Genomic DNA, 25,832 nt, shown 5'->3' with positions numbered 1-25,832 from the left:
TAAGGGCTTGTTTTTATGCAGGACAGAAGTTTTTATTGGTACTATTTTTGGGTACATGTGACTTTTTGATCACTTTTTATTTATTTTGGGAGGGGTGGTGACAAAAAAAATTTGATTCTGTCGTAGTTTTTTATTGATTTTTTTTTTGGGGTGTTCATCGTGCGGGAAAAATAACATTATAGTTGGGGTTGTTACGAACGCGGTGATACCAAATATGTGTACTTTTTTAACGTGTTCATTTTTTTCCTATAATAAGTCTTATTATAGGAAAAAAAAGCATTTTGTGTTCATATAACTCTTGACTCATTTTTACACATGTTTTAAAAAAAAAAAAAAAATCATTATTATTTTTACTTGTCCCACTAGGGGACTACGAGACTTGCAGCTTTGATCGCTGCTAGAGTACATTACACTACACACGTAATGTAATGTACTCTAACTGTCATTGTGACGTAACTGTCATTCTGACAGGAAGCCGAGGATCCATAACCCTTTTTTCCAATCTTCCTCTGTCCAATGTCTGTGTGCCCATATTAATCTTTTGCTTTTATTAGCCAGTCTCAGATATGGCTTTTTCTTTGCCACTCTGCCCTGAAGGCCAGCATCCCGGAGTCGCCTCTTCACTGTAGTGTGGACACTGGCGTTTTGCGGGTACTATTTAATGAAGCTGCTAGTTGAGGACCTGTGAGGCGTCTATTTCTCAAACTAGAGACTCTAATGTACTTGTCTTGTTGCTCAGTTGTGCAGCGGGGCCTCCCACTTCTCTTTCTAATCTGGTTAGAGCCTGTTTGTGCTGTCCTCTGAAGGGAGTAGTACACACCGTTGTAGGAAATCTTCAGTTTCTTGGCAATTTCTCGCATGGAATAGCCTTCATTTCTAAGAACAAGAATAGACTGTCGAGTTTCACATGAAAGCTCTCTTTTTCTAGCCATTTGGAGAGTTTAATTGAACCCACAAATGTAATGCTCCAGATTCTCAACTAGCTCAAAGGAAGGTCAGTTTTATAGCTCCTCTAAACAGCAAAACTGTTTACAGCGGTTCTAACATAATTGCACAAGGGTTTTCAAGTGTTTTCTAATCATCCATTAGCCTTCTAACACCGTTAGCAAACACAATGTACCATTAGAACACTGGAGTGATGGTTGCTGGAAATGGGCCTCTATACACCTATGTAGATATTGCATTAAAAACCAGACGTTTGCAGCTAGAATAGTCATTTAGCACATTAACAATGTATAGAGTGTATTTCTGATTAATTTAATGTTATCTTCATTAAAAAAAATTGTGATTTTCTTTCAAAAATAAGGAAAATTTGTAAGTGACCCTAAACTTTTGAACGATATATATAAAATTACCTGCCAAAAACATAACCCTAACGTTCCAATTCAATGGATAATTCAGTGGAAGTGTTGCCGGTAACCCTTCAGTCAGAAATTCAGAATTAGCATTTTGGGGTTTTTCGTATTGGCCCACACGCACCAATGTATTTGTATATTGGGGCATTTTACTCCAAATTAGTGTCTAATCTAGCAGATGCAGTCATAAAATAGTCACCACAATAAAAAAAAGACTAGCTTTAACTTAGACATAGGCTAGAATAAGCCCACTTTTGAAAAAAATGTGGCCCAGTGTTTCTAGTGCTCCTTCATGATAGACACTAACTTCGACGGTTCCTCAGACGTAAGTTCGGCCGTGCAGAATCAGATTTGTGACCATTTTGCTACATCTATCTGATTTTTAGCAGTCATCTGAGAATAATGGTCTCCTCAACAAACAAACTGGGCCTCCAATGACTTGGTGTTCAGAATAATCTTCTTGGCATATCCCTTTTCTCTTGCACCAAAAACATAAGCTTTCCAGACCCAATCATAAATGTGAGGGGAAGAGCGGTTTCATTATAATACCGTATTTTTCGGACTATAAGACGCCCCTGACCATAAGACGCTCCCAGGTTTTAGACAACAGAAAATAGGGAAAAAATTATTTGTTCAAAAATAATTTATTCTGTTTCACCACATTCGGAGAGCCAAAACTTTTTTTTAATAATTTTTTTTTTTTTTATGGATTGAGCGGTGTGTGAGCTTATTTTTTTGCAGGACGAAATTATTTTATTTTTTACATCGTGCTTGGGGAAAAATGGGAAAAGGTGTGTTTTTTTTTTTTTTTTTATACATTTTTAGTTTCCCCTAGGGGACTTGAACCAGAGGCCACTTGGTTACATGTGGAGTTACTGAAACTGCATAACTACGCTGTTTCCCTAACTCCCATAGTAGTGAATGCCAGTTACGGAAGCAGCGTAGCATGCGAGCTATGCTGTTTCCGTAACTACTGTTCAGTTCTATAGGAGTTAGGGCGGATTTACACGAGCGTGTGCGTTTTGCATGCGCAAAAGGCACTTGACAGCTCCGTGTGTCCTGTTCGTATGGATGCGCGGCTGCGTGCTTTTCACGCAGCTGCCATCATTATGACACTCCGTTTAGATGTTTGTAAACAGAAAAGCACATGGTGCTTTTCTGTTTACATTCATTCTTTTACTGCTGTTGTGCGAATAACGCACGTCCCACGGAAGTGCTTCCGTGAGGTGCGCGTGATTTTCATGCACCCATTGACTTCAAACGCCGAAATATAGAACATGTCGTGAGTTTTACGCAGCGGACTCATGCTGCGCAAAACTCACGGACAGTCTGAACTGCCTCTTAGACTTGCATAGGTCCGTGCGACCCGCGTAAAAACCACACGGGTTGCACGGACGTATATCGCATTCGTGTAAATCCGCCCTTAAGGAAACAGCGTAGCTCCGCGAGTTACGCTGTTTCAGTAACTCCACATGTAATCAAGTGGCCGGGGGAGCACAGAAAGCTAGAATGGGGTTTAGGGGGCACCGTTCTAGAGATAGGTGCGGGTCCCAGAGGTGGGACCCGTATCTACCTGACGTTTATGACATATCCTGTGGATATCCTCAGAAAAAGCATGGTTGAACAGCAGCACACGTCTCCCAAGTTTCAATCAATATGTTCTTTTATTGGTCATACATCCAGTAAAAAATGGCAACGTTTCGACCCGTGACAAGTGGAGGGTCTTTCTCAAGCCTTGAGAGACCCTCCACTTGTCACTGGTCGAAACGTTGCCATTTTTTACTGGATGTTTGACCAATAAAAGAACATATTGATTGAAATTTGGGAGACGTGTGCTGCTGTTCAACCATGCTTTTTCTGAGGATTACATTACATCAGACTGGGTTTGTCTGATCTTACAGCGTGTCACCGCTCCTGATATCGGGCTTTGTGCTGCTTCAAACACTTTATTTTTTGGATATCCTGTTTATATGTCATAAATGTCCTTCATAGAAAAACCCCTATAAATGCCGTGGTCGCTATTGACCACGGCATTTAACTAGTTAAAGGGGTTTGCCATAAAACACATGTATCCCCTATCCACAGAATAGGGGCTACATGTGAGATCGCTGGGGGCCCGACCGCTGGGACCCCCAGCAATAAGGAGAACAAGGGAGCGAAAGTCACCCAGAGCGCTACATGAGAAGCCTGGACATCCGGGTTCTGTGTCCAGCTTATCTGTTCCGCAGCTCCATAGAGATCAATGGAGAGCCGCTCGTGCATGCGCAGAAGAATCCAGTTGATCTCTATGAAGCTGCCGGACACAAAACGCGGAAGTCACAGCTTCTCATGCAGCGCTCCTGGTAACTTTCGGTCCCCGTTCTCCTTATTGATCACACATGTATCCCTATCCTGTGAATAGGGGATACGTGTGTTTTATGGCACAACCCCTTTAAACTGCCAGGAACAGTGAAATTGCTGTTCCTGGCCGTTATAGCAGCGTGTCAGAAGCTGACACCTGCAGTATATGGAGCGGGCTCAGTGCGTGAGCCTGTGCCATACATCAGCCCCCTCCAGCTCCATGATGTGCCGGCATGTCATGGGTCGGGAAGGGGTTAAGTAATGAAGCGGTCATGGCGCCCGGCGAGGCTGGGTCCCTTGACTGCGGACTATAAGACGCAGGGACTTTTTAGCAAGATTTATTCTTGCTAAAAACTTTCTTATAGTCCGAAAAATACGTTACTTTGATAATTGTGCTTACCACCAAGTTATAAACATCAATACCTCAAACTAGCTTTAACAATCCATCTTTGGGGTACGAACGCACACAGCGTGTTCAGGGTGGATACGCTGCTTTAAGCTGTTCAGCGTATCCGCTCTGAACACCGCAGGGATTGCCGTCCGAAATCCCGCACCACACTGTGGTTATTTTGGGCGTACATTCCACTGCGTAAGGATGTAGCCATTTTTAACTTGAGTCTGATAACTTGCTGCAGCGTGATACCACACAACAAAAGCCATTGAAAAAGTAAAGATAAGAGATCTAGCCATTGTTTATTTAATGCGTTAATAGTCCAGGTAAAAAAAGTCAAGGTAAAGACCGCTACATCTGTAAATGATCGCACATACTTACCCCTGTCTGCGCCGGCCTCCATGGATGACGTTGCAGGCCCATGTAACGCTGTAGCCTGTGATTGGCCTGCAACGTCATCCAGGTAGACCGGACTGGAGAAGAAGCAGGAAACTGGGTAAGTATAACTTTATTTTTTTTTCTTGCTTGCGGTTTTTGCGGCGCACTCGCTGTGATTCTGCCACAAATATCGCAACACTCACTGCTTTGTTGCGGATTTAAGCACCCCATTGAATTCAATGGGTAAACCCGCAACAGAAAAGTTGCGTATCCACAGAATTAACTGACATGCTGTGGTTGAACCGCACCGCAGGTCAATTTGTGCGGTTTTTCCGGTGAAGATTTACCGCAGTGCGGGGGCGAGATTTGTTGAAATCTCACCCACATTGCTGCTACTGTAGGGAAGATTGAAACTAAGAGGGAGTTGATTTGATCTACCACCATGTTCATCTGGACACTCAGGAAAATAACTCATACTCTTTGTTAACCTATTGAGATCTACACCGTGTTCCAAATTATTATGCACATTGGATTTAAGTGTCATAAACATTTAATTATTAGTTTTTCAATGAAACTCATGGATGGTATTGTGTCTTAGGGCTCTTTGGATCATTGTAATGAATCTCAGACACCTGTGATAATTTGCCAGGTGTGCCCAATCAAAGCAAAACTACTTAAGAAGGACGTTCCACATTATTAAGCAGGCCACAGGTTTCAAGCAATATGGGAAAGAAAAAGGATCTCTCGCTCTCTCTCTCTGCCGAAAAGCGTGAAATAGTGCAATACCTTGGACAAGGTATGAAAACATTGGATATTTCAAGAAAACGTACGTGTGATCATCGTACTGTGAAAAGATTTGTGGCTGATTCAGAGCACAGACTGGTTCGTTCAGATAAAGGCATAATGAGGAAGGTTTCTGCCAGACAAATTAATAGGATTAGGAGAGCAGCTGCTAAAATGCCATCGCAAAGCAGCAAACAGGTATTTGAAGCCGCTGGTGCCTCTGGAGTCCCGCGAACCTCAAGGTGTAGGATCCTCCAGAGGTTTGCAAGTGTGCATAAATCTATTATTCGGCCACCCCTAAACAATGCTCACAAGCAGAAACGGTTGCAGTGGGCTCAGAAATACATGAAGACTAATTTTCAAACCGTGTTGTTTACTGATGAGGGCCGTGCAATCCTGGATGGTCCAGATGGATGGAGTAGTGGATGGTTGGTGAATGGCCACCATGTCCCAACAAGGCTGCGACGTCAGCAAGGAGGTGGCGGAGTCATGTTTTGGGTTGGAATCATGGGGTCCCTGACGGTGTGAAAATGACCTGCAAAGTACGTAGAGTTTATGACTGACCACTTCCGTGGTACAAAAAGAAGAACCGTGCCTTCTGTAGCAGAATTATCTTCATGCATGACAATGCACCATCTCATGCTGCAAAGAATACCTCTGTGTGATTGGCTGCTATGGGCATAAAGGGCGAGAAACTCATGGTGTGGCCCCCATGTTCCCCTGACCTCAACCCTATTGAGAACCTTTGGAGCATCCTCAAGCAAAATATCTGAGGGTGGGAGGCAGTTCACATCAAAACAGAAGCTCTGGGAGGTTATTCTGACAGCCTGCAAAGATATTCAAGCAGAAACTGTCCAAATACTCACAAATTCAATGGATGCAAGAATTGTGAAGGTGATATCAAAGAAGGGGTCCTATGTTAACATGTAACTTGGCCTGTTACGCTTTTTGTATTGAAAGAACTTTTGATTTCTGTAAATATGACCTCCTGATGCTGCAAATTCAACAAATTACCATTTTAAAATGTTTTGATCTCTGTTGTGCATAATTATTTGAAACCGTGCATTTTGAGTTTTTTTACTTCTAAAAAAAAAATCTATTATCATTAGGAGATTTGTTCAATAAAATTCGCATTATACGCCAACGGTTGTATAAATAAATAAATAGACCCATTCCTCCCAAGGTCGGACATAAAATTACTCACCTCTCCTCTTCTTTTGTCCACAGGGTGCCCGTCCTGGATCCCAGAGTCCACAGACTGACACAAAGTGATGGCACAGACAATTTCTTGACTGGCGTTGCCAGGACATTGTATATCACGCAGCTCACATTCTTATTGTGTGCTGCATCGCATACATGTCCTGAGGCTGTTCGTCGTCAGGAACTTGTGTGGACCATGGGCAGACATTTGCCGAGGCTTGATGTGGAAGCCCGAGGGCACCCGGGGTGGCCCCGCTTCCCCTTGTGTCGCAGTCTCGCACCCCTGTGACTGTTACACCACTGTTGGCAATTGTGATTCTTGGGAGATGCCAGCAGACTCTAGGTAATGAAAGTTTCAACGCGTGTACACCATTGAAAACGCGGGTTGTTTTGGTTTTTTTTAAATAAAAATGTCTATCAGTGTGTTTGGTGTAACTTTAGAATTACTTTTTATTAAAAATTATTTTTACTTTTATTGAGATACAGCTGCTCTGTATTCTGTATACAGAGCAGCTGTATCTAGCACTGAAACCTGTATCTGTCAGGTTAGCGGCACTGACGTGCTCACAACTTACATGTGATCGCTAACCGGTGGATCCTGCGTGTCAGAACCTGCTGACACTGAACCTGTCAGTGCCGCTGACCTGATGGATATCTCAAAAAGTAAAAATAATTAATAGAAAGTTGCACCAAATACACTGATACATTTTTATTTAAAAAAATCAACAAAGATTTTCAAATTTGTATATAGCATTTACGGTTGGGTTTGCATGTTGGACACTTTTGAACTATTGGAAAGAAAAATGCATCTAAAAAATGCATACGTTTTTATTTATACATGCGTTTTACAAAGTGTTTCAGTTGTAAGCATGTGACTTGTAAATTTAAAACCAGATTACAGCTGAAACACTTTCTAAAACACAAGGGTAATGGAAACCATATGCGTTTTTAGATGCGGGTTTTCACCGAACAGTTCAAAAGCGCAACATAAACGCAACATGCAAACCTAGCCTAAATTAGCATGATGTGGCCATATGGTTTTCTCTGTGGTGGGTGCACCATCCTGTACTATATAATATGGACCACTGGTTTTGAGAACTAACTCATGGTGGCTCACTTCATCCTTTGTTTGTTTAGGCATTCCTTATCGATAGGAGACAAAAAAACAGCCCACACAGGGTAGACCTACAGTTTTTGCTCAGCTTTCTGGTTGGTCTTCTTCCTGTTGTGTTGGAAAAGTGGTTTGTAAAATGATTTACTTTGGGAAAAAAAGTGGTAGTTTTCTAGGAATCTAGCTGTGTACAAAGTATAACATATTGTTTGTTCCCATATGAATTCAGTGACCAGAACATTTTTAAGGGTTAACCTCAGTTTACATGGAAACTCACCATCATGTTCCTCTTCAACAAAGTTCTCATACTCATTCCTCTGCTCCTCATAGTACTCTCTCCTGCGTTCATCTGCTGACAGTCTTTGGCGGTTCTCAGCTGCAACACAAGAGGAATATTAAGAAAGTTATTGTAACGTAAGACAAAACCGCATGTTTGGATAATGTGGTATTTCCACCCCTTTGAACTAGTAGGATAGATAGAATTAGTAGGGATTTATTACATTTATTTTTTCGATTTGTTTAATTAAAGATACTATAAGGTTAAGGCCCCACCTAACTCCATTTACGCGGCTGCGATGTGGGTAATGAGCAATAAGCAATTTGACAACCGCATCAAACAGTGTGCTGGCGCAACTGTGGTCCACATTGCGGCCGTGTCAGTGCCGTTCTGTGTGGTCTTACCTAGGCTAACTTAGCCCCTACCACCATCTGGTTTGTTTTTTTTTCCTGTCCTGTGGGACTAAGGACGGATGGTGCTACAGTACCTTCTTAGTGCACTTCTTAATTTCTATTCTCTTTCTGCTGGCAGTCAGCAGCTTGTTCCCTTCTGATGGCATGTGGGGAAGCAACTATGAATAGTGTTTTGAATTTACCTCTCTGTCAGGGCTGGAGGAAAGGTGGCGCTGCTATCGCTCTCTCTACTTTCGGCTCCTGCCCTCTCTTACATGCGTCCGTTTCCCCCTCTAGTTTGGGTAAAAGTGGCGTCATTATGTCACTTCTGCCCATAGTGTTGTAAGGTGGAAGGTAATTCATGATCCAAAGATTCTTTTTATGTTTCTTTTTTTGTCCTCTCGACTGCGGCATCTAACTCCTGGTTGTTGTTGAGTCAGAGTCTATTGTGTATATCTTATTTGTTTCTCTAAGGTATTATTAATATTAGAAAGTCTACCTTTAGGACCGCTATGAATTCTCTGATGTCAAAGTTGTCAACCCCAGAAACCTGTGGGGTAACAGTCTTTACAGGATGTGGTCATTTGGGTCAAGGATTTTGTCCAAGACTCAAGTAAAACGATAGAAGAGTGCATTGGTTTTTCTCTCAAAAAAAAAAAAATTAAAGGTCACTTCCAGAGTCCCAGATCCATTCATCTATCAGATTTCGAATTTCGGATAATGGATGAAGTCTATTGCACTTCCGGAAAGGAGGTTGAGAAGCACTGTTGTATTGAGAGAAGATGGGTCAAATCGACAGGCCCCATGTACAGTGGCACCGACTGCACTCAGGAGAGCGTATTCTGCAGCTTCGGCTCAGTCTGCAGTGGCAACTGCCTCATCTAAAATCTCTAAAAAGAGATACCAATAAGGCAACCCACTGTCCTATATTGGGGGGACAATATGCAGCTGAATAAACTAAATGTAAAAACCCCTGACAGGAATAATAGTAACAGCTGTGCTCGGCAATGCAATATATAACCTACAAAAATGATTAGCACAAAAGGCTACAATATACAAAATGACAATTTTATTATATACAAAAATCGCAAATCTTTTAAAATTTCTAGACTAAAAGGAAAGTCGTAAGAGGCAGCAAAAGCGCCAAGTCAAATCAGGCAGAAACACAGAATCCATAAAAGGGTGACACTATTACATACCAGTACCTAAATAGTTAATAGCAATACATTAAAATACAACTGTATATGTGCCCACCAACATTTTTAAGTGCTCAGTAGATTAAGGTGACGGCGGACAACAAGGAGTGTGGCCATTCGCCGCCGCATGTGGGCGTGTTTTTTTCCGCAGGCGGATGACTCTTTGCGGGACCGTACCCTAATAGAGTAGGGACGGATTAATTAAAGATTCTACCTGTCCAACCAGTTCATAGGGGCAGAAATGCCCCATTATTGTGCTGCTGTTAGGCTATGTTCACACAGAGTATTTTGCAGGAGGAATATCTGCCTCAAATTTCCGTTTGGAAGTTTGAGGCAGATTTTCCTCTCCCTGCACGCCGATTTTCGTGGCGTTTTTCGCCCACGGCTATTGAGCGCCGCGGGCATAAAACACAGCGAAATACGCTTTCTCTGCCTCCCATTGAAGTCAATGGGAGGTCAGAGGCGGAAACGCCCGAAGATAGGGCATGTCGCTTCTTTTTCCCGCGAGGCAGTTTTACTGCTCGCGGGAAAAAGACGCCGACGCCTCCCATTGAAATCAATGGGCGGCATTTTCGGGCCGTTTTTGCAGAGTTTTGCAACGCGGTTTCCGCGTCAAAAAACTCGTCGAAATACTCTGTGTGAACATAGCCTTAGGAGTAAGGGAAAACAGATTAATGTTAGAAATCAACGCATATATCTTTCTAGGTGTCGGACCTCCATTTTTCTGATTCAGAGCTGAAAATGCAGATTGAAGCCTTATTCAGATGAGCGTATTATACATCCGTTAAAAAAAACGGACAGCACACGGACCCATGCAATTCAATGGGGCTGTTCACATGGCCGGTGTTTTAACAGACTGTGAAGCGCCCGTGACCAAATAGAACATGTCCTATTTTCGTCCGTTTTTACGGATCCCTCAATAGACAAGTCTATGGGAGATCCGTGAAAACGTGTCCCGCACGGGTGCGACTCGGACATGAAAAACTGCGGGTTTTATCCCTTCTGAGTTTACACCCGTTCGTCTGAATAAGCCTTTAAATTATACAATTTTGACTGCTGCAGTTCTGACTCTCATTGAATGCATTAAAGAGGCTCTGTCACCAGTTTATAACTGCCCTATATCCTACCTAATCTAATAGGCGTTTTAATGTAGATAACAACTGTTGTTTATTTTTGACCAAGTTATAATTTTTAGTTTTATGCTAATTTGTTTTTAATGCCCAACCGGGCGTTTTTTTTGCTTTTCACCAAGTGGGCGTTGTATGACAGTGACCAATCAGCGGCATAAAGTGGACCCACATTCATGCCCAGCTTGTTTCACAGCACAGTGTGATCTCGCGAGCTGAGAAACAAGCTGGGCATGAATGAAGATAAGTGTATGACGCTGATTGGTCAGCATCATACACTTTTCTTTAAAACGCCCACTTGGTGAAAAGTAAAAAAAAAACTGTTGGGCATTAAGGCCAAATTAGCATAAAACTAAAAATCATCATAACTTGGTCAAAAATAAATATTGTTTTAAAAAAAACAAAAACTGTTCTCTACATTAAAGCGCCTATTAGATTAGGTAGATAGGGCAGTTAGAAACTGGTGACAGAGCCTCTTTAACCCCTTCAGGACTGAGCCTGTTTTGGCCTTCAGGACAAAGCCGATTTTTAAAATCTAACGTGCCACTTTATGTGGTAATAACTTTGGAATGCTTTTACCTATCCAAGCGATTCTGAGATTGTTTTCTCGTGACATATTGTACTTTGTTAGTGAAAAAATGTGGTCGATAAATTCAATATTTATTTGTAAAAAAAACACCAAGATTTGGAGAAAATGTGCAAAAATTAGCATTTTTCTAAATTTAAATGTATCTGCTTGTAAAACAGATAGTAATACTACACAAAATAGTATCTAGTTTACATTACCCATATGTCTACTTTGTTTGCATCGTTTTTTGAACATTCTTTTATTTTTCTAGGAAGTTACAAGGCTTAGAACTTTAGCAGCTATTTCTCATATTTTCAAGAAAATTTCAAAAGGCTATTTTTTCAGGGACCAGTTTAGTTCTGAAGTGGCTTTGAGGGCCCTATATATTAGAAAGTCACCATAAACCACCCCATTTTGAAAACTGCACCCCTCAAAGTATATATTAGAAAGTCACCATAAACCACCCCATTTTGAAAACTGCACCCCTCAAAGTATTCAAAATTGCATTCAGAAAGTGTTTTAACCCTTTAGGCATTTCACAGGAATTAAAGCAAAGTAGAGGTGAAATTTACAAATTTCATTTTTTTTGTGCCAAAATTCATTTGTAATACATGTTTTAGTAATAGATCGCGTCAGTTACTGACAAACGTTCAGTTTTTTTCTAGCTGACGATCGGACAGTAAATTCTAGTTTTTTTTGTTTCGTTTTCTTCTCTTTTTTTTTTGTTAATTTCTTATCTTTTATCCCCGTGTAAAAATAAAAGTTGATTACACGTGTTAAAACACCACACAACGCCCTGTAATAAATCAAAATGTTTCAATCGTCCAGAAGGATGTGTGCAATCGAGGAGGCAAACGCCATCATTGCCTCTGACACTGCTTCGGCCAGCGAGGGAGATGAGGAATATGCCCTACTCCTTTTAGTTTCCTCCTCTTCCGCCTCCTCCAGTGATGAGGAACCCCCTCAAAGGTGATCCAGGAGAGCAGCTGAGGCAACCCCAATGATTGATCCCGTGTGGACTCCCTGAAAATTATGAGCCGCAAATTCCTGATTTTATAGGCAGCTCAGGAATACAGTTTGAGACTAAAGGCCTCACAGAAATGGACTTTTTCAAGGTCTTTTTCTCTGAGGAGTTTGTTAATTTAATGGTGGCCCAGACGAATCTGTACGCCCAACAATTTTTAATCCAAAACCCCACTTCATCATTTGTTAGGTGGACCCCAGTAGATGCAGCGGAGATGATGACCGTTTGGGGCCTTGTGCTGCATATGGGGCTAGTGAGGAAGCCAGAGGTTAGGCAATAATGGAGTGCAGATATTTTGTACAACACCCCAATATACCGCATGGCCATGACCCGGTCTCGCTTTGAAGCGATTTTAAAATTCTTGCATTATAATGATAATGCACAGTGCCCGCCCCAGGACGACCCCACATTTAACCGTCTATTTAAAATCAGGCCAGTCACTGATCATTTCAGCACCAAATTTTCACAAGTGTACACCCCCGATAAATATATTTCCATAGACTAGTCCCTTGTTCATTTTAAGGGGAGGCTTAAATTCTGCCAATACCTGCCCAGTAAGAGGGCAAGGTATGGAATTAAATTGTACAAACTGTGTGAGAGTACATCTGGGTATACACACAGGTTTAGGGTTTACGAAGGGAAGGACTCTATTATTGAACCCCAAGAATGCCCCCCACCCATCCTGGGAGTTAGTGGGAAAATAGTGTGGGATTTAATACACCTATTGCTGGACAAGGGTTATCACCTTTACGTGGATAACTTCTATACTAGCATCCCACTATTTAGGTGCCTTTCTGCCAGAAGTATTGTAGCATGCGGTACTGTGCGCAAAAATCAGAGAGGCCTCCCTAAAACACTGCTTAGCCAATGCCTCAGAAGGGGTGAGAAGAGGGAACTATGCAGTGAGAAAATGCTGTTCGTCAAATATAAGGACAAGAGGGATGTCCTTATATTGACCACAATTGATGGCAGCGGCAGCACCCCTGTACCTGAACGAGGTACCACCACAGTGACCCAGAAGCCAAATTGCATCCTGGGCTACAATAAGTACATGGGCGGGGTTGATCTCTCTGATCAAGTACTAAAGCCTTATAGTACCCTATGGAAAACAAAGACATGGTACAAAAAGCTGGCCGTGCACATTATACAGGTGGCATTGTATAATGCTTACGTGCTATCCCGGTGTGCAGGCCGGACAGGGACATTCCTTAACTTTCAAGAGGTGGTGATCAAGGCACTTCTATTTGGGAATCAGGCAGAGGAGGGCCCAAGCACATCTGATGGTAGCGATAGTCCACGTACTAAACCAGGGCAACATTTCCCCAATGAAGTGCCCCAAATTGCAAAGAAGGGAAGGATACAAAAAAGGTGCAGTGTGTTCCAAAAGGGGAATTAGAAAATACACTATTTACCACTGTGAAACCTGCCCCGAAAAACCAGGCCTGTGTATCAAGGATTGCTTCAAAGAGTACCATACATCCATAAATAAGTAAATTCATGCTTCCTTAACCCCTTTATTATACCAAAAGCAACATTGCGTCCACATACACATCCAGCTAAATCCTAGTTCCAAAAGTCAAATGGTGCTTCTGAGCCGTGTTGTGTGTCCAAACAGCCATTTATGACCACATGTGGGGAATTGTTTTACTCAGGAGAAATTGCTTTACAAATTTTGCAGTGCTTTTTCTCCTTTAGTCCTTGTGGGAATGAAAAAAAATGAGCTAAAACTACATTTTCTTTGAAAAAATTGAGATTTTCATTTTCACTGGCTACTTCCAAAAATTTCTACAAAAAACCTGTGGGGTCAAAATGCTCACTATACCCCTAGATAATTTCCTCAAGGGGTGTAGTTTCCAAAATAGGGTCACTTGTGGGGGGTTTCCAATGTTTTGGCACCGCAAGAGCCCTGCAAACTTGACATGGTGCCTAAAATATTTTCTAATAAAAAGGAGGCCGCAAAATCCATTAGTTGCTCCTTTGCTTCTGAGGCCGGTGCTTCAGTCCATAAGCACACTGGGGCCACATGTGGGATATTTCCTAAAACTGCAGAATCTGGGCAATAAATACTGTGTTGCATGTATCTGGTAAAACCTTCTGTGTTACAAAAAAATGGATTAAAAAGGAATTTCGTCAAAAACAAATCAAATCTGTAAATTTCACCTGTACTTTGCTTTAATTCCTGTGAAACGTCTAAAGGGTTAATAAGCTTTCAAAATGCTGTTTTAAATACTTTGGGGGTTTCTAATATATAAGGCCCTCAAAACCACTTCACATCTGAACTGGTCCCTGTAAAAATAGCCTTTTGAAATTTTCTACAAAATGTGACAAATTGCTGCTAAAGTTCAAAGCCTTGTAACGTCCTAGAAAAATAAAAGGATATTCAAAAAACTATGCCAATCTAAAGTAGACATATGGGGGATGTTAATTAGCAACAATTTTGTGTGGTATAACTATCTGTCTTACAAGCAGATACATTTAAATTGATAAAAATGCTAATTTTTGCAATTTTTTGCTAAATTTTGGTGTTTGTCACAATTAAATACTGAATGTATCGACCAAATTTTACCACTATCTTAAAGTCCAATGTGTCACGAGAAAACAATCTCAGAATCACTTGGATAGGTAAAAGTATTCCGAAGTTATTACCACATAAAGGGGAACTTGTCAGATTTGAAAAATGAGGCTCTGTCAGGAAGGTCAAAAGTGGCCAAAGAGGGAAGGCGTTAAAAACATTTTCATTATCTTTTTTTTTTTTTTTACTTGTCCCACTAGGGGACATTTAGACTTGCAGCTTTGATCGCTGCTAGAATACATTACACTACCTACGTAGTGTAATGTGTTCTAACTGTCATTGTGACGTGACAGTCACTCTGACAGGAAGCCTATGAGCCCGGAGGCCATTGTCTGGCCTCCGGTTGCCGTGACCAAGATCGCCAGCCCCTGCAAATGCATGTGGGGGGCTGCCGATCTGCTCTAAACCTCTTCAATGCGGGAATCGCAATCGACTGCCGCATCCAAGGGATTAATTTACGATTTCAGCGGTGATGGGCCGCTGATCGGCAACAAAGAGAGCAGGGCAAACACCCTGCACAGTTAACCGCCGCTGTAGTGTAGCGCCACGCAGCGGTTAACTGTTAAAGCGCGGATGTAACTGTACGCCCAGATGCGCAAAGTTACTGCACACCTGGACGTGCAATTCTATAATTTCACTCTGTCTATGCAGGGGATTTGGAACTCTGTATCAGAAAATAGATATTTTATGAAATTAACAGCACAGAATCCTGAACCTAAAAAACATTTCTAAGTTCATTCACGGCAGCTATATTTAGTATACTTCAGGTTAATACGCTGTGCTGCTAAATATGACCGTATCGTGATTTCATTTATTCACAGGAATCTGTTTTGAGGTGCGTCATATGTACAACACTGAATGGTAACTTGTACAAGAAGTCTGTCTTTGCTGTAAAACAGGATGAAAGACCAAGCAATTAAAGCTTATGCAGAAAAATATTTATAACATAATTTAAAGAAATAAATTTATTAATGGAAGAGATGAATTTGTATTATGAATATTAGTCAGCTAATAGCCATCATTTATACAGAATCCTATAGTAATTTAAGAGCTTGTGTAATAATAGGTTTGGAAATGTCACAGAGATATTTTATAAAAAAAAATGTATGTCCTATTTATGATGTATAATCTATTCTACCCATAACTGTGTAATCGCAAGTGTATATAAATAAGCCAAACCTGACTGTATAGCATTCTACATTTAATACACATATAATACACTGGTGAACTGTATTCAGTCCCTTGTACAATTGATGCGACAGTCATGATTGAATAATTATAGCTATTTCTCAGGCTCTTACAAGAACTCGATACCTCAAGATGATAGACATATGAAAAGGTATTTACTTTTCCCATAATTATGTGGACACTGTATTCCGCTATGTTTAATGGTTGGTTGTGTCACATCTAGCAGCAATTTGAAAAGCCACATTTCAGTATCCCAACCCTGAATAGGGATGTAGCAGGCTAATGGCCTGGCTACAATATTATATGTATGGTCATTCAGACACTTCCGATCATAGGCAAGTTTTCTAGGTCCCTTGGCAAGCGATCCAATAGAAGAGAGTATCAGGAAAGCAAATTATATATATATTTTTTTTTTACATCCTAAGGCCATGTTCAGGCACGGCGATTTGTTAAAGAATTGTAGTGCAGATTCTACACTGAAAATATGCAACAATATTCATGCCATATAATGTAAATGGGGTTTTCAATTCTGCAGCATGTCTGTTGTGTTGCCGGTGCGATCCAATGCAGATTTGCTGTGAATTTATGGCAAAAGCCGCACCTGATTTTTACTGCTGCATCTGAACTCATCGACTCTGTACACAATAGCGTCAAGGGTTGCATTTTTATTTTGGATCAAAACAGGCCTGCCAATGACTGGTAAAAGTGACACTCAGGTTTCGTTTTATATTTTTCTTAAGGCGTAGAATAGCATCGTAGACTACACTATACACACAACCTGAAACAATGGAAACCTGACGGAACATAGGCTAGCTGGAGCCAACTAATGGCATTTAGTTTCCCATTGAAATCAACATTTATGTATATGTTTCTCATGAAAAAATGGTGTCATAGAATAACATAGAGAAAAACGCTAGAGCCTTACATACTTTTATTTGCTATGGGTGGAAGCATTTTTTTTTTTAAAAGTGAATATAAACCAATGTGGAGATTGGAAAATAGTCTGTTCCAGCCCAAAATAATTATAATGACATATACAGGTAGAAGAAGGTTTGGGAACATAATGGGGAAATTATGGATAAGTTGGTCCAATCAGATTCCAGTTCTCATTTCTAAGTAGCTCTTTGGACAATGAAAGCAGCAACCTGATTGGCTACTATGGGAATCTCCCCCACATCACTTTTACATTACATTTGACAAATCTCATCAGCTATATGTTTTTGAACGTATGCAATATATGCCCAGTCCTCTGTTCTGCAGACATCTAGTGAATTTTCACATCAGAATTTTTTTAAACTGAGCAGAACGGGGTTCTGTTGTGGGAGAAGAGCATCCATTATTAAAATGTACATTCTCCTGAGGGCTGATTCAGACGACCGTGGCGTTTTTGCGCACGCAAAACACGCGGCAATTTGCCTGCGCAAAAGCCACTTACCTGCTCCGTGAGGCAGCATCATATGATGCGCGGCTGCGTGCTTTTCGCGCAGCCGCCATCATTATGACACGCCATTCGGATGTTTGTAAACAGAAAAGCACGTGGTGCTTTTCTGTTTCCATTCATCCTTTTGACAGCTGTTGCGCGAAACAGGCAGTTCGCACGGAAGTGCTTTCTGCGTGGTTTTCACGCACCCATTGACTTCAATGGGTGCGTGATGCGTGAAATACTCGGAGATATTGAACGTGCCGCGCTTTTTACACAGCGGACAAACGCTGCGCAAAAAGCACGGACTGTCTGTACTGGCCCATAGACTTCTATTGGTCCATGCGTGCCGCGTGAAAACCACGCGACCTGCACGGACGCAATTCACGGCCTTCTGAATCAGCCCTGATACTGTGATGCTCTTGTTACTGCCTCCAATACCTGACCCAATATAAAGAAAATTATCTCCAAACTATTGTCACGCTGTATGGAAATGGGCAACTCCTGTAAATGCCCCATTCTTTTGCCATGCGGCATGTGTAATGAGAAGGGAGCAGAGCCTCCTGAGACAATGGACTACACAGTTTATTATTATTAAGTGGTTCTGTCACAGTCAGTGGCGTAACTTAAAGCTTCTGGGACCACAATGCAAAAACAGGTGTCTTATTTGGAGTTCCTCATGCACCAGGTCCTGGGTACAACTGCCAGCTCCACACCCCCCTACAGCTACACCCCTGGGCACAGTGAACAAGGGTACCCATAGTTTCTGCTCAATCATAGTACCAGCTGGCTAATATAATATCCTGAAAAGAGAATGAGGAGCCAGATGATAGGGCGTTGGTTGAGTACCAAGGGTAGCGTGCGTCCACTCTGCCATAAAATAGATCTTCCTCTGATCACACAATTGAACAAGCACGTTCCACATAATAATACCAATATCCATCTTTTTTTCAATATCACTAGGTGGTGGAGGCAACAGGGTTAAGGGCACTGGAAGGGCCATTCATTTTCTGCTGTTCTCTAGTACACTCTACCACTAAATTCTTATTACCACCAGCATTTAGAAGTTGACTTGCTTTGGTACTACCATACTGCTCCACTACATCTGTTCATACTGGATGACAAAAGCAACTTTCTAGAAAGGTTGACATGTGTCCTAGGTTTTTCAGAAAATATTACAAAATGAACAATGCATTCATGTTAAAAAGACATGAAGCGTACGGGATGCAAAGTACAACTCATTTCACATAAAGGCTCCTCTACTAAGCCCGGTGGAGAAGGATAAAAATGCAGCCAGCCATCTCCAGTCAGATGTCCCTATGAGACGTGTAACGTGAGCTGATGGTGAGAATACTAGGAGCCTCAGTCTTTTCTCCATGCTGCCCTGCACCTCCTGCAGCTGCTTGGTGCTGCCCAGCACATACCAGACGCTCTCCGCGACTCTGTCTAGTACACACATACTGCATAAGTAAAAAGAATCCTTCATTGTACAGAGTAATGAAAACAGCTCCGGAGGTGGAATACCTGACGGTTAAGGGAAAAAGCCTGTATGCTTATTGGACCATTCACAACATGTCTAAATAAACTATGAGCAGCGTCAATATTTTCTGAATAATCCCTAATGAAAGTTATAAATTCAATAGATGTATGTGTGTTAATCCTGAAGTTAACGTGATGGTTTTTCTAGCAATAACTCATGATGGAAATTATGCCTTTGATTTTTACACATAGACGTACAGTTGTTTTTTTCTGGGTGATTCCCTAAAAATGAAATAAAAAAGGGTACCCTCTGATGCAGTAGATATTCGCCTACAGAGATATTCGCCCTTAGGAGCATCTATCCTGATGCCTCCGTGTGCATGGAGACACCATACAGTAACTGTCGGAGTGTCTCACCCCCTAAGTATGGAATAGCAGGGACTCCGTGCGACTGTACAGCCTCCATGCACATAGATCTGCTGGGTTAATAAAGCTTATGGAGAAAAAGAAATGAATCTCAAAGACTGTGATATCTCTGGAGGTAACTGGAACAGTGCAATGCACTAAATGTTAAACACATTAATGAACAGAAAGCTATTACAGCTAAACTTGTGATGCTTTATGTAGTTAATATTTAGTGGTGGACAATTTAAGTTATCAGAATTAGAATAAACTTTGCAGGTACTTTGGTCCTAAACCAGGTTCAGTTAGACCCATCTTGATATTCAAAGACAACAAATAAATTCAGTCCAACAATATATACTATTATGGTAACCGCAGGAATCCTGAACAATTTCAAGGGAAGCGTGGAGCAGAAAAATAAACATGTATCCACAAAGCAAACACCCTCACCGTTTATTTCATCCTGGGATTTAGTTGATCTCTTGCCACGTCTCTTGAAGAAGTTTGAGGCCTCAGATTCCTGCATGAAAATCTTCTTCAAGCCTGTGGACGGAGTGCCGTTAGTGGGTTTTAAGACTTCCAATCGGTCTTACTAATATTATCAATTACTTGTATGGTCAAAAACTCATGTATAGTCATTTTCCTTATCATAATTAATATTATATCTGATTCACTATCCTCCAATATAAAGATTTGAAACCATGCATATAATCTTAGATGTGCGAGTGCTATAAAACAATATTTTGTTCATAAGCAACTTCATACATGTAATATAATAGTAAAATATAGCCGAAGAATTATGCGGAAATGTACCTGTGTCTAATAGTTTTAATGAGGCGGCAGGATGTTTCCTCTTTTTCATCTAATCTTTGGTGCATGTTCTCCTTCAGTGTTGTTTTTTTTTTACAAACAGCCGCTTAAAAAAAGCCAGTCGGAACGAAACGCTGTTTTTCTCATTGAAATGAATGGGCACAAGTTTGGAGGCGTTCAGCCTCCGTATTCTTAGCCATCTTTCGGCCCATTTACGGCCCAAAAAACAGCTGAAAATAGGCCGTGTGAACATACCCTTATTGTCTGAAAAGTGTGTGTTTTTTCACGTTACTTACTTTCTTTCCTGTCTGCTGCTCCATCATCACTCTTTCTTACTGAGGCACCTTCACTCACCTGGAAAACTAGAGGTGAGAGAGATCAAACATGAGAAATGAGCAACTGAACTTTTTATATGAAGCAGATTAATAAGGACAAGTATATAGCAACCAGTTACTATAATCTTGTACTTTATAAAGATATGCCCAGCTGTAAGACTATAACGTTTTAGAAATTAAGTCAGAATTCAAGACCACCATATTTATGTATAATGTGTACATGTAGCAGAGCTGAGTTTGGCACTCAGTGTTCTTATGCATCATGAGTCAAAGAAGAAATCTGTCGTTTTACATGGGACGACACATTATCTTTGTTAATAATAGTGGTGATAAATTGTTCCATAATCCTAAAAAATTTAGTGTCACATTTGTAATATAATGCATACACCTTATTAGCGATAAGCATACTTGACTAAAGGTCACATAAACTAATATTCATCACACCCTGTATCAGATATAACCCTCATACGCAGAAAAAAAATATCATACAATGTATCGAATAGACCCGTCATAGACAGGAACATCACAAAATGTATGAGATGGATACCAATATATTGTAATACATCAGATAAACTAAACCCCTCATATGCAGGAACAGTATGCCATGTATCACATAGAGCCCAACATTACAAAATAGATCAGATAGACTCTTATATGCAGGAACATCATACATTATATTAAACAGGCCCCCCAATATCTGGGAATAACATACAATGTATCAGATAGACACTTTAATATGCAGGAACACCACAAAATGTATCAGATTGACTCGTCATATGTGGGAATACTACAAAATGTATCAGGCAGAGCCCTCATATATGGGGGGACATTACATATTGCATCAGACAGACCCCCAACATTGCATAATATATCAGATAAGCTGTTATATGCGGGAAAACCACACAATGTATCAGCCCTATTATATACAACAAAATACATTCAATTTATCCCAGATTTTAGATTAAGAAGATGGTTTTTACCTGCAAGAAGTACCAGTGTAGTTGCAGCTGACAAAAATAATACTTGTTTCCAGTTCATCTTTGCAGAGATTTCTTGTCCTGACTATGGGCTGCAAGGGACTGAGGAAAAGTTACAAATTCCTCATGTGTCAGATAGAAAGGTGAGGCAGGCAGCTGGAATCTAGGGAGGGGGAGGGGCATGGTCACCGGATACCTATGGACCCTGTTAGTCAACTGTAATAAACATACAACCAGCAAATGGGGTACACGCAGGCTGATATTGAAGGAAAAGAAGGACAAATATTCTTTCTTCATTTTGTTAACGATTTCCATTGTAAATGGTGTAATAATTGAAAAACAAATATATAGTAGTTGTGTTATTCTAATATTTGTGATGCCATAGAACCCATAATGCTGCAGGTGATTGGTTCCATCATATCCTGGTATGTGAACGACGAGGCCTATCCTATGTTAAAACACAGCACGAGTTGTGAGCTAAAAAATTAAAAAAATGTTTATATACCATATATATAATTTGTATGGCCATACAAATTCCTTTTGTGGTGACAGTGGCAACATTAGAGACACCTTGATGCTTAAAATTAGCACCCAGTGGGTTCGCTTACACACCATCTGTGAACATACCTCTCTCATATCTGTGGGTAAGGTGTTCTAACACCCCCATATTTACTGTGGTCATGAGGTGAGTTTTGGTGGACACAATATAGCGCCTCGGTGCCATATTTGGTTCCCAGGGTGCCCTGTGCCCCCATTGGTGACTTCTGCCTTCCATACAATTAGTAGTCCAGCTGTTCACCACCCCACATCCACTCCTCTCTAACCAGGCTGGCTGCCTTGCTACCTTCTTAACCAACGGAGGTTTTCTATGATGTGCTAACCCACTACCTATCTTACTCCTCAGCCCGTCCTTTCCCTTCATTATGATGCTTGCGGTCTATCAGCTTGGTCACAGGTTTGATCATTATTTTACGTCACTAGTACTATGCTTTATCCATCTTTGAACCATTCATCCACCGACACTCATTTTTGGACCTATAAGATGTGCTTCCCCCGTTACCAGGGTTACGCTAAATATCTCCTATGTATATGCGATTACATCACCATCACTTTTCCAAAATGGTTGTGTTATTATTTCTGGCTCTTTGTGCGCATGCGTGGACATGCGCAGTAGCACTGCGGTGACGCTGACCACAGCCATTGAGCACACATACACACCAGCTGGATCCCTAAAAGTTTTTTATATTACAGGTGTCACATATGTTTAATTATGAACCTATTATGTATTGTTTTATATATATATATCTTGTAATGCATAATGCATTGACACTTTATATTTTACACTATATTGACACATACACCGCTATTACCATATAATCACATGTATGCTGTAACATACCTTATTCACGTGGTACTATTTTTATATAACTTTTTTAACAATGTTGTTGATTGCTGATGGTCACTGCCTTAGTACAGGCAGTGTGTAATGACGGGGGAAGGAAACAGACAAGTGAGCCCTAATCTACCCGCCACTCAGTCCCTGCCTACTTGCAACGACCCGCCCTAGGCAACGGGGTACAACTGGGCGACGGTCCCTACGCTCAATAAGTGCATGACAGACAAACAGACAAGGGTACATTGAAGCAAGGGAAAAGGGGCAGTTGCCCACGGCAACACCGTGAGCAACAAGAGTGGTGAACGAGTCGAGTCAAACCAGGAGTGTACGAGGTACCAAACGCAGAGCAGGAGAGTAGTGAACAAGCCGAGTCAAACCAGGAGTGTACAAGGTACCAAACGCAGAGCAGGAGAGTAGTCAGTAAGCCAGGGTCAATATGAAGCAGGGTCAAATGGTGCAAGAAGCTGCAGCAGGGCCAGGAAACAAAACGAGAAGAATCACAAGCAAGGAGGAACAGGAAAGGCAGATATAAATAGACAGAGGGCGGGAGCTAGCTCCGTCTGGCCAGGCTGTGATAGGCTCTCGCACTCCTAAGCCTGCCATCCTGAGTGCTGGAAGATGGAGTCAGTCTCACAGACATAGAAGCAGGTGCAGACTGATTACCTATGGGCGTGGATACAGAAGCTGTGCCTGGCAGATCCTTAACACAGTGGTATATATGTTTGAACATTGCTTGAGAAAGGCTCCAGCGTGTGGAGCCGAATTGTCGCACCAGGGCTTATAAAAGCTCTTAATTTTTTCACCCTAACCGAGAGTACTGTGTTTTTCTGGTATTGTATATAGAGTTGGGGACAATGGTCAAGTCCCTGGGACGTGCACCCGCCTTCATTACCTGTGCTGCTAGAGTGTGGACTTTATGTATACTGTATGTATGTATACATTATATATATATATATATATATATATATATATATATATAGCAGAAAAAGAATGGCGACAGCACACTGCGACACTAATGCCACCTAAACCACTAAATATAAATAAATATGCACTAAAGCTAAATCTACTTATTAATAGGGAGGTTCTTAGTGCACATTTTGATCAAAAAGTGTTTGCCCACCTGCCACGACAAGGCAACCTCTGTAAGGTGGGAATATATATATATTAGTCCTTTTCAATGAATTAGAATATCATTAAAAAGTTAATTTATTTCAGTAATTCAATTCAAAAAGTGAAACTAATATATTATATAGATTCATTACACACAGAGGGATATTTTTCCTGCATTTTTTTATTTTAATGTTGAAGATTATGGCGAATAGTTAATGAAAACCCAAAATTTTGCGTCTCAGAAAATTTGGTTTCAACTGTATTTTTATTGAAGATTTTTCAAAATATACACATGACATTAGGACGCATAGGCAGGCCATACAATCCATTTGAAATAGCAGTAAATTCCAACAGACAAAACAAGACACCAGGGAAAAGACAAAAGGGGGAAGGGATAGTCAGAGATCAATCTACGGCCTAATCCCGAGATATCTGTAGCCAATACTTATCCCACGGATCCCACACCACTTTGAACCTGTCCAGCTCATTGTCAAGAGAAGCCGTCATATGCTCCATAGTGCGAATTTCCCTAATTCTAGTCAGTAAGTCGATGTGATTGGGAGGGACAGTCTGTCTCCATTTCCAAGCTATCAACGTCTTAGCAGCTGTGAGAAAGTGTCGAAAAAGTCGGGCTAGTGGCTTCCCCAAGGACCTGGGAGGGACATTCAGGAGATAATGAAGAGGGTCTAGAGGAATATCCTGCTGTAACACCGCCATCGCCAACTTCCCAACCTCCAACCAAAACTGTTGGACCAGTGAGCAGCTCCAAAAAATATGGAACAGGTCTCCTCTCTGATCTCCACATCGCCAACAATCCGAAGGAATACCCGGATTGAAGCTATGCAGAAAGGCAGGGGTATGGTACCAAAACATAAGAATTTTGTATAGATTTTCTTTATATGCAGTGCAGATGGAAGTTTTAGCTGCTTGTGACCAGATAATCTGCCACAATGAGAGAGGGATAGATTTATTCAACAGGGTCTCCCATTTCAACATATATCTATGCCCAGGCGGAGGGGAGTCATCCGGGGATAGCAGTATCGCATAAATAGCGGATATAAGCCCTTTAGTGGTGGTAGTATGCCGACACAAGACACAACCTTTCGAAGCTTGTAGGTGTAGTGAACCGCGTGGATCCGAAAGTTTGTTGCATGTAATGTCTGATCTGAAGATAGTGGAAAAATGTAGAAGAGGGGACGTTATGATGTCGTTGGAAATATGAAAACGGGTGGAGCTCTAGCGTGTGGGGATCAACCATGTCGGCCAGATGAAATACCTCTATTCCCATCCACAATTGGACTACTCGGGAGGTAGTACCGCCCGGAATAGTGGGAGTGTAGAGTACCGAAGTCAAGGGCGGGCAACCCGACGCCAAATGAAAGCGTTTCTTACAGGTTTCCCACACCTCCCGCTGAAAGCGCATGGGACCCAACAGAGATGAAGACGGCAATACCAGCGGATCGCCCCATAACAAAGAGTTTGGGTGAACCGGAGCCATCCATAGCTTCTCTATTTCAGTCCACTTGTTGTATGCCCGTAAGGACACCCAGCAGGGTAAGCGGCGGAGGTGGGTCACCCAGTAGTATTTCACCACATCAAGAACTGACAACCCTCCTGCAGATCGACCGGACAATAAAACCGATTTCGGGATTCGATGTCTGCCGGAGTGCCATATGAACCTGAGGATGGAAGACTGCATAGCCCGCAATTCCTTCATAGGTACCGCCACTGGCAGGGTCTCAAAGAAGTACAGTAATTTAGGGAGCAAGGTCATTTTGACCGCAGCTATGCGTCCAAAAAATGACATGGGAAGAGGATCCCACCTGGCCATAAGTCGACGTAGTTCCACAAACAGAGAGGGGAAATTAGCCTTGTAGACCGATGCATAAGAGGGAGTGAGCTGGACTCCCAGATAAATCAGGGAGGTTTCCTTCCAGTTGTAGGTTTAGTTTTGTTTGAGGCGCATGAGCTCCCGGTGTGGGACATTGAGTGAGAGCGCTT

General features: G+C 41.5%; 1 protein-coding gene across 1 annotated transcript in view; it reads right to left on the bottom strand.

Moving 5' to 3' along the window:
- The window catches only part of UCMA (upper zone of growth plate and cartilage matrix associated), a 30,049-nt gene extending 8,577 nt beyond the window's left edge, over positions 1–21,472 (bottom strand). Inside the window, exons 1-4 of the mRNA XM_075855077.1 lie at positions 21,329–21,472; positions 20,310–20,375; positions 19,654–19,746; positions 7,836–7,934 (exon numbers count right to left, since the gene is read on the bottom strand). Of these exons, the coding sequence (XP_075711192.1) occupies positions 7,836–7,934; positions 19,654–19,746; positions 20,310–20,375; positions 21,329–21,386 (316 nt within the window). The 5' untranslated portion in view covers positions 21,387–21,472. The remainder of the gene's footprint in view (positions 1–7,835; positions 7,935–19,653; positions 19,747–20,309; positions 20,376–21,328) is intronic.
- Between the last annotated feature and the right edge of the window lie 4,360 nt (positions 21,473–25,832).

The sequence above is a fragment of the Rhinoderma darwinii genome, chromosome 3 (genome assembly GCF_050947455.1).
Source record: "Rhinoderma darwinii isolate aRhiDar2 chromosome 3, aRhiDar2.hap1, whole genome shotgun sequence".
Taxonomy (NCBI): Eukaryota; Metazoa; Chordata; class Amphibia; order Anura; family Rhinodermatidae; genus Rhinoderma; species Rhinoderma darwinii.
This window is presented reverse-complemented; position numbering and strand designations above follow the sequence as displayed.